Raw genomic sequence first — 12378 nt, 5'->3', positions numbered from 1 at the left:
TGAGTCACACTCCTAAACTTGCGGCTCTGAGCCTGATCTGACATGACAGAAGTAAAAACATTTAAGCTCCTTTTGAAGACCCTCGAGGGACACGAGCACCCAACTATGTTTTTTTTTTTTTTTTTACCTGCAAGAGCTGTAAAGCAGCTGCAACATGCACAAAACGTATTAGCAAGCCGCCATATCAGCTGTTGATGGGAGCGCTAGTGATGCAAAATGCAGCTTTGGTCTGGAGGCCCTCGCTGGAGACCTGCTCCGGGCCCCCAGTCTCAACAGGTGGATTAGTCCAAAGAAAGGAGAGCTCAGTGTCCGTCTGCTTTTACCTTTTTTTTTTCTCTCTCTGTGTGCTTTCACAAGGCAGAAGTGACCTCCCCGACATGACTTCATCTTTACTATTAGCTGATTCGGCTGCTAATGAGTAACTCTGTGGTCTGGAGTTACTCACTAATCCCCAAATGAGGCCGTCCTGAAAGCTTCAGCCACTGTTGCAGCTTTAATCTGGTAAATTAACCACACTCTATTTGAATAAAGTCCATCTCCACATATCCAGCTTACTATAAGTTAATACTGAATAGGTATTGAGATTATCTAGAAGTAGATTGGGGAAACTCTGCATTGTGTATCCTGATTTGCAATATTGTTTGTATCCCATTCAGTTGGACGTCTGTGAGTAACCTACGTGCACTCGTGGGAACACATGGCTCCGTTGACCTGTCAGTTTATTTTTAGAGCACCACCAGGATGTCACTGTCTGTCAGCAGGCAGAACAGCACCAAGGCTCTGTCCCTCAGAATTTTTTTTTTTTTTTTTATAATTATGATACATCCCATAAAGTATGAGCCAATGTTTTTGATGATTTCATGAACTTGTTAAGTACAAGTAGTTATATTTAAATTCAATTTCATGCATCTTCATAGATGTATTGGACAATTTAAAAAAAGATATGTCGTAATGATAATATTTTTGAGAAATAATTTGTACAATCATTTTGAATAATTGTTTTGAATTTTTATAAAGGTATTTTTTTAACTATCAGTTTTATTCCCCCATGTTTCGTGCCGGTAAAGTCCTCTACCGACCCGGTGTCGGTGGTGTTGACATGGAGAGCGCACGCTGCGCACTCGGCGCAACGTTTCCCCTTTAAGTGAGTCCGGAGGCGCGCAGTCAGGAAGTAGCGCTGCGCACCGAGAGATGAGACGCGCTCCGCTCACCAAACCAAACACAGTCACGTTTGTTTATTTTGATGCCTCCTGTCTGATCGATCCCGGGACAGGCCTCCGTCCTCTCTGACTCCCGTGGCTCTGCGGACGCGGTGTGGTATCGGCTGCAGCGCCGCGTCGTGCGTCGTTGGTGGACGGTGTTGTGACATTTGTGCAGCATGGCCGACGGTCAGGAGGCTGATGTGGACGACCCGCCCAGTATCAATTTCCCACCGCTCATCACTGTGTCCGATCTGCCCAGCGCCACCGCTGCAGGTAACCGTGGATGTGAGGATACACACACACTCCGTGTGTGTTTGCGTGTGCGTGAGTCCCTGTGTGTGCGTGTGTCATGGTGCGGCACATCCATACAGCCTTTAATACGCACGACATACAGATGTGCTGTGGATGATAACACAAGGTGTGGCTTATGTTATTATATTCAAGAAGTACTCTCATCGTCATCTGTATTATATATATACTCATATACAACTTCATCACCAGAAGCAGTATTTGTATATATGTGTGTGTGTGTGTGTGTGTGTGTGTGTGTGTGTGTGTGTGTGTGTGTGTGTGTGTGTGTGTGTGTGTGTGTGTGTGTGTGTGTGTGTGTGTGTGTGTGTGTGTGTGTGCTTATGTCAATTCTTTATTCAAACATTTCTTTATTTTTGATGTCTGCCGTTATCTTGAATCGTCACCATTGCCTCCTCGTGCATTCTGGGTAAAATATATGCTGGTAATATCTGCATGGTGGGGATGGGGTTGTTGTTGTTGTTGTTGCATGCAGGGGTAGTCATCCTGCCCAGCCCGGCTTGGACTGGTTCCCCTCGTACCTAATAAGGGCAGCATCTGACAAACGTTCAGTATATTCCTCTGCTATTCGTACATCTTAGAAGCAGTTCTTTTTTTAAAGGTGTACAGCTCAGTGTCAGCTGTGACTCATCCGAGCTGGAGCTGCAGGAGCTCCACAAAATGACTCTTCCCTCTTCATCCTCAATGAGCGATGGGCCTTCATTTGTTTTTCAGCAATTTACATGATGCAAACACTGGAGATGCGGCTCTGAAGGATCTGATGTGTTTACTGAAACGTAATCTGATTTATTCCATCTTCATACATATTGAGATGACGATGTATCGGGAGACTTCGTCAAGGTGGCAGCCTCTCCTAACTACAGCAAGGACCAGTTAATAAAATGCACCAAATTCGGCAGATAAACACTTTTATAAGTGTACAGTGGTCAGCTCCATTTTGATTCTCCTCGCCAGGTCGTAACCTGAAGGAATGGCTGCAGGAGCAGTTCTGCGACAAGCCCCTGGAGCAGGATGACATGCGGCTCCACAATGCAGCCTACGTAGGAGATCTGGACACACTGCGGAACCTTCTGCAGGAGGACAGCTTCAGACGGTGAGGCCTGCAAAGCCACTGCAAAGCACTTCAGTTTACCAACATTCTTGGAAAATAGTGAAGCAAACTATAAAAGACTTCAGAAAAAAAATCCCTAAAGCACCGGGAAGCAAAACCACAAAGACAAACAGTCTACTGGATGAAGGTGGGATCGAAAGAGACGACAAGGTCAAAAAGGAAGGGTGGGTTTTCTAGGTTTAAGAGCCAGAGCCACAAGAGGTTTTGATACCTAGGAATATGAAAAGATTATCCATGACAGACACTATGTGAACTAAACCGTCCCAAAAGTGGATGAGCAACATGTATTTTTCTCAATAAAAATAACTAAGTACATTGAGGGTAGATAAACAGAGGTGGTCATTTAGTCTCATCTGATTTACAAGCTCACACAAAGTTGACAAATTGAACAAAATGTAATAGACACTAGTGCTATGCCATTCCATCAGAGATGCAGGCTTTAAAAGTGCCCGCTGTTAACAAACTGGCGGGTCCTGCTCCTCTTTAATCCACTGGTTTCCATAAAGAATTTCAAATTTGTATTCACCTGACCCCAGAAGTGTTTCTCAAAATATCTCTGACCATTTTAAATTAACTTTGGCTGCAAGAAGACGGCCGTCACAGATGGCGTCTTCTTTGCATAATGCATTCAGTGACAACATCCCTGTTTTCAGTTTGATCCATCCCACTGCGCAGCCGCCAGCCTTTTGGTCTCCTTCATGTTCATGTGTGGCACTCTGGTGTTTATGGTTTCTCTGTTTAGTGTTTCTCTCTGAGTGACAGCTCATGTTGTGCAGAGTAAGTCCATACACACTGTAACCACCGAACAGGCTTAGTCGCACCAGTGGGTACTTGAAGTGCCACGATGGAGGTGAACAGCACTATATCATATCCACAGGGGAGCTCTCAGTGGCGGCACGTACCCATACGGACAGAGTCTGAGCCGGGGCTCAACCGGTTGAGACACTCGGGAGGACTTGCTCATAGTGGTCAGCACATGTGTAAATCCCTGTCCCACAGCGGTTGTATGCAGCCATCATGCTTGCTCGCAGTGTCCACACCCAGCCAACCCATTATTACTGCCTTGGGCCAGTTCATCGTTTGGTTTACAACATGCTGTTATTTCAATTTAACAGTTTTTTACCTCATTGGGTTTGTCCAACCCTGCCCATCATATCTCAGCCAAGGCAGGAAGGGGGGAAAGCAGGTTATTTTAGAAGGTACTCGTAAATATTTTATTTGTGTTGACCGTGTAGCATGATATTTTTAAGACCTCTGCAGTTTTATTGTTTTTGTGTGTTTTTGTGGCCTATATTTGCTCAACAGGAATTCATGGCAAATGTAATAAGGATGACAAAACCTGAATCGAAGACCATCTCCGTTTTGTTTCCAGGCGTATCAATGAGAAGTCGGTGTGGTGCTGTGGCTGTCTTCCCTGCACGCCTCTGCGGATCGCGGCCACCGCGGGACACGCCGCCAGCGTGGCCTATCTGATCGCTCAGGGAGCCGAGGTGGACCTTGTCGACGTCAAGGGCCAGACGGCTCTCTATGTCGCGGTGGTCAATGGCCACCTGGACTGCGTCCGGATTCTTCTCGAAGCCGGTGCCGACCCCAACGGGAGCCGACACCATCGCAGTACCCCGCTGTACCACGCTGCACGGGTGGGGAGGGTGGACATACTGCAGGAGCTGATCAGGTCTGGGAGCTGGATGTGCTCAACCCTTTAATGTACCAATAAATCACTTGTTTAGAGGGTCTGGTTAAAAAAAAAAAAATGCAGGTGAATTTCAAAGAGTAAGTTTAAAGAGGTTCAGTTTTTGTTTGTGTCTCCATAGTGTTGCAGCAAAGTATCAAATATAAAGACTGCACAGCATAATAGACAACATCAGTAGCAGCAAATAAATAGAATTGTAGTATCTGGGTCTATTTCGAGAAGTGTAGGTCCAGTGTAAATGGCAAATGGAATTTCGTTTTTACAGGGTTTAGTCTGAAGGATCAGCATTAAAAGGTTCTGGACCAAGAAGATGAGGTCTGTTAAAAAAAATTAAATAAAAAAATCATTGTATAGTTTTATGAATCTAGCAGTTATAAACAGTCCTTTTCAAGTAAAAAAAAAAAAAAAATTCAGGTGTACTGTGAAGAATGTGTTTATGAGTTCTGTGATGTAAGAAAAAATGGACATTGTTGATTGGGTCATCAACAGTTTGACACTGAAAAAATAAATCATTGCTTGTGTTCAAATGAAAGCAGTGCCTCACATGGTGTATCAGGAATAATACTTAGTTTACTTCCTATATAACTACCAAATGCTGGGGACAGATCTTGACCTGGTTCTTCCATGACACCAGTCAACTATTTACTTTTTTAATTGTACAGTATTAAGTGGATGGTTTTGATGTTATAATTGAGATAAGAGTGCAATATTTATATATCCTGCGGTAGAATCCACATCAGTGTCATCTGGTTTCCTAGATAAATAAATTGTGTTCCATCGGCATTGCAATGGAAGTCAATAGAGTATTTTCTAATAATATCCTACAGCAAGCATGTATAATGTGAAAAGTATAGGTCCTAACACAGAACCCTGTGGAACTCCATGGCTCACTATCATCTGAAAGCTGTTTTCTGTTGTTATCCTTTCCCGTCTTACTCCTATTTCTTTCTTCCAGGTTTCACGCTGATGTTGACATGGACCACCAGCTGGGTCCCCGGCTCCTGCTCAGTGCTCGCACCCTCAACACCCTGGTGGTGTGTCCTCTCTACATCAGCGCGGCGTACCACCACCTGCACTGTTTCCGCCTCCTGCTCCAGGCCGGAGCGCAGCCCGACTTCAACTACACGGGGCCCGTCTGCCAGGAGGCGCTGACGCGTGGCCTGGCCTCCTGCCTGCTGGACGCCGTGCTGCGCCATGGATGTGAGGTGAACTTCGTACACCTGCTGCTGGACCACGGAGCCAACCCGGCCCTCGTGCCCTGGGACGGGTCAGAGCTGGAGGCCCCCAACCGGAGGAAGGTGGATCCAGACGCACTCGGGGTCTTCCTGGAGGCGAGGAGTGAGTAGAATTCCGTTGCATGAGGCTTCTGTGAGAGACGAGTGAGTTCCTCATTAGGATGGACCCCCATCCTATTATTTGCCAGGGCATTAAACACAACAAACGGCAATTTTATAAACTTTGAGGTGAAATCTCTTCATTGAGTTGCTTCAACTTAACAGAAAGTGACTCAAAGTGACACGTGGTGTCATGCAATTCTCACCAGCTCCACATAAAACACCATAACATCCACTCTCCAATTCAATACTTTCTGCAGAGGGAAGTACTGCTGCTGCAGTGACATGGAGTGATACAGTGACCAAGGAAGTTTGTTGTGACAGTCCATACCACAGCACACTTATGATGAAGTCATCCTTCAAGTTATTAGCTACGCCAGTGTTTCTCCTCTGACAGGTCAGAATGTGCGCCTTGGAAAAACACTGGCCCCCGCTACCACTAGTTGTTGACTTTTGCTCTTTACTGCCTTTCAGTTTTAGAATTTCAACTCGTAAATTTTCATAGTAAAACTGTTTTCTCAAACTGAAGCATAAGCGGCTCCACACGCCACAGGCACCCCTCTGTTTGTGTTGGATTAACATAGTCATTGTTTCTGAGCAATAAAAGCCGATTACATAAATTACAAGGAAAATGTGAAAAGGTTTGGACTTTGTTATCCTAACTGACCTAAATCTGTAGATTGATCCATTTACAGCGTCCCTTTTCCTCCCCTCCTCTCAGGACAGCCTCGCAGACTGACACACTTCTGTCGCATCAGGATCCGCCGGACGATGGGAAAAAACAGGCTGAACCACATATCCTTGCTCCCACTACCAGAACCAATCAAGAGCTTCCTGCTTCACCAAAACTGACTGCCGTCCACCTCCACTCCTCTCCCTCCTCCGCTGTGCTTGTTCAACCCCAATCCTTCGAAACAAACCTCAGTCAGTCCCAAAGGCGAGCCACGGGGCGTCAAATCAATTTCTTTTCTGACCATTAACAGAGTCAGTAACGTGGTTTTACAACTACACCCAACACTCTTATCTTTCTGCCACTTTAAAGGTGATTTAAATACTTCATCAGAGAATCTGTCATGGACTTGTAGAAGCTGTGTTAGGTGTTCTCCTCGTATTCTGCACGGAGCGTTCTGGTCCTGCGTCACGGAGCACTTCTCTGGCTTTAGAAGAATGTTTGGTCTGAAGGAAGTACTCAAACACGCCGTGTAATAATGGAGGAGTCGAGGCTTTTTTAGGCTTTTCTGTTTGGAGTTTGCATGTTCTCCCCGTGTGTGTGTGTGCGTGTGCGTGTGCGTGCGTGCGTGCGTGCGTGCGTGTGTCTCCTCTGGAAAGAACATGCACGTCAGCTTAATTGGTGACTAACTTGTCCTGTGTTTGTCTGTGATGGACTGACAGGTGTGGCCCCGTTCATTGTCAGCTCAGATCTGCTCCAGTGATCCTGAGTTGGATGAAGCAGTATAGGAGGAGGATAGGTAGAGAGACACTGTCCAGATCCAACTCCTTGAATTGCTCACTCATGTTCCAGGTAAACATGGGTTTAAGGGGTTTTTTTCTGCAGCAAAACTGGAGAAACCCAGAATGTTCGCTTTAGGAATACATATGTATTGTCATTATGAGGAGCAAGCAGGTGGTAGAATTCCCCTGAATCTGTTATGGTTCAAGTTTAGTTTGTCATATTGTTTTGAGATTTTAACCGTCTCTGGTTTCAGGCTCCTTGACTTCCGTTCCTCGTGTCTGATTGCTTCTCCCCACTTGATGTCTGTCACCTGTGCCTGAGTGTGTGATTGTCATCGCCTGGTGGCTTTGGTTTGAACTGGACTTTTCTTGTGTCTTGCTGGTTTGTCTGAGGGATTGCTGAAGGACTCGTTTTGCCTGACTCCACCATTTTTAGTTACAGGAGCGTGTTTTATTAGAATCCCTGGGGAAAGGGGAGGTGGAGCAAGAAGTCAATAAAGACATGCTGTTGAGACCAAAATCCCAAAAGTCCACAAACCCAAACAGAGAGAAAATCCTGGAGCACAAATAACATAGAGATCACAGGGACACAACTGATGCTGAAACACAGTTAAACCAGCAAACAAGACACACAAGAAAAATCCAACATAACCCAAATCACCAGGTGCAGGTAATCACACACTCAGACACAGGTGAAACACAGCAGGGCAGCGAGCGGCAATCAGACACGAGGAGGGGAAGTCAAGGAGCCTGATGCCGCATTTGCACTTCCCCGGGTTTTTACAAAAACTGAAATTTCCCCCCTCTATTTAAAAATAAATAAATAAATGACCCCCCCCCTTTAGATACAGAGTTTTTCCAAATCTCCACTGTGGCCGGAGTTTTCAGGAATCCTTGTTTACGGTGAGCCGTAGCTGCGCTTATGTGTAAAAGCGAAGCCCAAATGCAGAGAAATCTCACCATTTTTTTAAAAACTACCCGGGTACGTGTAAACGTGGCCTGAAACCAGAGACAAGAGTCAAAAACTACAAATAACACAAGATACTAAATGTGCGACAAGCAAAGTTGTCACCATTTATTAAAAAATATCTATCTTGATTCTATGTTCTTCTTCACATTGTACTACATTGACCGTACTATTAGTGTGAATGTTAGCGTATCTGATCTAGTTTGTTAACAGTGTTCATGCTGCTTTCAAGTTTCCTCGGACCTCGGAATTCAGAGCTGTTGTAGTCAAAAGTCCTTAAAGACCTCCTGAGGTCTGTATCCTGGGGGTACGCTTTGTGGACCTTAAGTTTCATTGTTGAGATGGCTGTGTGTAGTGTATAACTGTTACAGCACAATGAAGATTTTCACCTGTTTCTGTAACATACGGTTTCTCCTCGAGGTGTCCGTATAACGTCATTATTAGTGGATTTTGCAACAGAAAGTCTGGTAGTTTAAGTCCAAGGCAGCCGGAAAGCAGCATACATCCTGATATTATGCTGTACACTGGAAATACAAATGCAAAACGTTGATTGTAGACAGACTATTAATGTCTCGTGAACTCTCTCAGCTTTGAGTAGGAACCTCAGAAATGGAAACCTCTAAATCTAAACGTATACGTAGATTAAAAGTGGTGAAATGCAGTGATGAAAAGTGCATCTATATTTAGTTGAATAGAAAGTACTTTGTTTGCCTTCACTTTTCTTTTTATATCTACTGAAGATAAATCAGGAATTAAAAAAAAATAAATACTTTGAGCAATTTAAGGTCGTGGATCCAGGGTGGAACATGATTAGCAGGAGAAAAGTTTACATTTTAAGTGACATTGTTTTGTATTGTTTATGGCAGGGTGAACAAAATAACGATCTATAGAGAAACTTAGTAGTGTTTAATAATCAAAAGTAATGAATCACTGTCAATAATCTGCTTTCTGGTCATCATAAAGGTATGTGCTCTCTATTAATGTTACATTTTATTTCCCTCTAATAGTAAGATGGCAATGAAGAACATATTGAAATGTGTGTTTTTGCTTTGTATATTTAAAATTTATTTGCACCCAGTAAATATATTGTTATTCTGTTCTATCTCCTGTGTGTTGTTTTTTTTAATGGTCTTAAACTAAATGAGAGAGCTGAGAAATTCTTCAAAGATAAGATCATCACGCTTCCTCTTCTGTTAGTCATCTTCCCAAAATGAGAACATAATTTCTTCTTTACAAGCTTTTCCAAGATCTGTCACAGTCCGAAATATCTGGAGTTTGGGTTTGGTTAAATCCAGAGAGACAAATTTTTCGAATCAGGACTGGAAATTATGACACGGTGAAGCACTTGAGGGAAGTTCCCTTCATATTATCACTTTAAACATTCATCCTGGTGATCGTCGGGTAATAAACGTATTCTGCCACTGAAACCAGATGACTGCTGAGCTGCTTCCTCTGTTTTCACTGTTTCTGTTATAATAAATCAAGATCAACAAAAATAAGCCAGCTGGGTCTTTGAAAATGTTCAAGATGTGGATTTAGTATTGAAAAAAACTAAACCAGAATTTCACACAACCGCTTCACAGATACATGAAGGCAGATAAAGGAGAAAAACTTCCTGTAAAGTTGGCTTTTGTTTTTAGCACTGAAGAAAGAGCATGCAAAAAAAAAAAGATCCAAGTTAGAGGACTTGGACACGCTTTAAAGGACCAATTCGAAGAGTGCGATCCCACGCTGGAGGCTTGCTTCTTCTTGGAAAGATCTTTTCTGGTGAATGTACTGTTGATATCACTCGCCTTTCATAAATTGCAAAATCTCAAAACAGCCGCTTGGGTTTTTAGATTTATTCACGTGCAAATCCTCAAAAAGGCCTCACTTGAGTTTGGAATATTTTCAACAGATTTGCATGACTTTTTAAATAAATTGTGTCAAAGTATAGCTAATGTCTGAAACCCATCTGAAGGACTTTAGTTTCCAACTTTCTGCACGTCAGTGTGGTCTTCAACCAGATTTAGTAGTGACCAATAATGTAATAAAGCCAATACAGTCTTAAAATGATGACAAAAACCAGCACACCCATCAGTGGAAGCGAATGAATATGCCAACCATATGATAAATTATTGAAATAAAAACTGGATGGCAAAAGTATATTTAATTTCCAAGAAATCTAGTAGTATTCATGTGTTAATACATTATTGGTTGCAGTTCTTACATTTTCAAATAGTTTTAATGCTTCTGTACTGTAGCAACTTCTAGAAGCAAGTTGTCACATTTTTGGCTTCACCATATTTCAAATAGTATAAATTGCTATGTTAGCGGTGGTTACTCCTGATTTTAGGCAGCGAGCCGTTCAGCCTTCATTTGAACGGTCAATCTTTGGAAAAGACGGCCGAATAAATAGCAAACGTTTGGCTCAAAGTGCTCAAAGTTGTCTAAAATATGTGTATAATGGCCATCACTACTTGTCACCATTGAATTTTGCCTAAATTCGTCTTTTTTCGCCAAAATAATTTAGCAAATTATCAGCTCGAGCAATTTGCAACTGACTTCCAATTTGTTACAAGCAACACGACTGGTCAATTCATACCATGTGGTATACACGTTTTGACACATCGGGATTTGTCATGAGGAATTATATCTTCAGAATCCACACAGGCGGTACTAATTCTATTGCTTTAATCAATCTTATTTTTAATTTCCAAAATGTGACATGTTTGGATAACTGCACATCATTCATGCTTTTCATTGAAGAATAAAATATTCTTTCCTGTGAAAATGATGATTTTGATTTAAGTACTGACAATCATACTTGCTCCATCACCAATTTATATGTGACTGTGACATAATAAGGCCTTGGGACCTCGCTATCAGTCGCTTGCAGATAACAAATAAGCATCTAATATTAAATTAAAAACTAATAAGAGGATAATAGAAACTATTTCAGAGTTCAGAGTTTACAGTTGCACAGTTTATGGGTGCAGATAGAAGCAATGTCCCGGCTACAAGTGGCATAAACAAGAACATGTAGTGAAGTTTGGAGTGAGGTGAGTCAGGAACAGGTACAGGTACAAGTGAAAACGATTACCAGTGAAAAGAAGCTATTACCTTAAAAGAAAAAAGGCAACCTTTTAACAAAACAAGAAAGGATGAAGGATGAATCAGCCGAACTGTCAAGGAGAAAATGAAATATATTACTGTTAAGAAGCAAAATCTAGTCCAGAATACTTTTGAATGCACTGTTTAAGGTCTATCTCTATCCATCTTATTTTAAAATAGACATCAAGAGGGGAAGCTAATTGACAAATTAGTTGGGCAGACAAAATGTGTGATCATCTCAGCAAAAGTGAAGCCTTCAATCTAATCTAATCTCATTCTCAATTTGAAGCTCTGCTTCTCAAAGCCTTGACGTGCCTTTATTGGTCTGTCGAGTATAGTGCTATAAAAATTTAATGTTGACATTTACAGTCCTCTCAAAGCGACGGTCTGTTGTGACCCTGACCTTTCACTACTGTCACCGTGAGATTGCAATTTGGGCTTTTAGCTCTGCAACAGTGACATATTACATTAGCATGAAATCTGGCGCCGATACCTTGTTTAGCATGTACTGTGACAACTAGGAACATTCTCACATTGGGACTGTTGTCATGGTAACATACAAATCCAACGCTGGTGGACATGTTCAGCATTATCTGTACTGTTATCTGTATCTGCTGCCTTGTGAATTGTGATATCTGAGGATGCAATAAAATATATTACAGGGTGACACCGTCCTAGAGGGGAACATTTAGCATTGCTCTGCGGCTAATAAATAAGCCAGGATGTCATGATGTTCGAGGAAACTGGCCCACAGGAAAACGCACAGCCTGGGAACCCTGAGTGGACGCAGCAGGAGCACAACAGCAGAGGAAGACGAGGGACCTCAATCCCACCCCAAGTCTGGCAAAGACCTGAGAAGATGAAGTCTGACAGTTTTCTGAAAGAGCAATGCTGTCTTTGGAAATAATGAAAACTAGTTGAATATATGAACACATTCAAGAAGTTTCTGTTCCTGCTGAGGAGAACTGTTGGTTGAGGTCTCTAGATGGCACTGTCTTCCTTTCAAGCATGGCAGAGATGTTCAGCGTCTCCCTCCCTCCTTCCTCCCCGCTTCTCATTTGTCTTTTCCTCTCTCATCCCTGCCTTTGTACGTCTTTCTGTCATTTTCCTTGGATCCCTCTCCATCTCTCTGTTGTTTGTCGTCCTCTCCCGGCTGAGCGGGCCCACTGAGGGTTGAGCTGCAGACCTCAGCATGTGTCCTTAAGAGCCTCATCCTT

At 42.9% G+C, this 12378-nt stretch overlaps 1 protein-coding gene across 1 annotated transcript; it reads left to right on the top strand.

Annotated features, from left to right (window-relative positions):
* Window positions 1-1266: 1266 nt before the first annotated feature.
* On the top strand, window positions 1267-9149 carry asb1 (ankyrin repeat and SOCS box containing 1). Its single transcript, XM_080498485.1, has 5 exons — window positions 1267-1475; window positions 2466-2604; window positions 3995-4297; window positions 5271-5653; window positions 6371-9149. Exons 1-5 carry the CDS (start codon window positions 1379-1381, stop codon window positions 6499-6501), a joined length of 1053 nt encoding a protein of 350 aa, XP_080354611.1. The 5' UTR covers window positions 1267-1378; the 3' UTR covers window positions 6502-9149.
* Window positions 9150-12378: the final 3229 nt, after the last annotated feature.

The sequence above is a fragment of the Blennius ocellaris genome (genome assembly GCF_963422515.1).
Source record: "Blennius ocellaris genome assembly, chromosome: 6".
NCBI classification, from domain to species: domain Eukaryota; kingdom Metazoa; phylum Chordata; class Actinopteri; order Blenniiformes; family Blenniidae; genus Blennius; species Blennius ocellaris.
The sequence above is the reverse complement of the archived record's forward strand: the minus strand, read 5'-3'. Positions and strand labels throughout refer to the sequence as shown.

What these genes read in the sequence shown, in the direction of transcription:
- asb1 (XM_080498485.1), top strand. Translation starts at nt 1,379, where the DNA reads ATGGCCGACGGTCAGGAGGCTGATGTGGACGACCCGCCCAGTATCAAT. An exon ending in GCCCAGCGCCACCGCTGCAG is followed by an intron (nt 1,476 to 2,465) that starts GTAACCGTGGAT and finishes TCTCCTCGCCAG; the next exon opens with GTCGTAACCTGAAGGAATGG. An exon ending in ATACTGCAGGAGCTGATCAG is followed by an intron (nt 4,298 to 5,270) that starts GTCTGGGAGCTG and finishes TCTTTCTTCCAG; the next exon opens with GTTTCACGCTGATGTTGACA.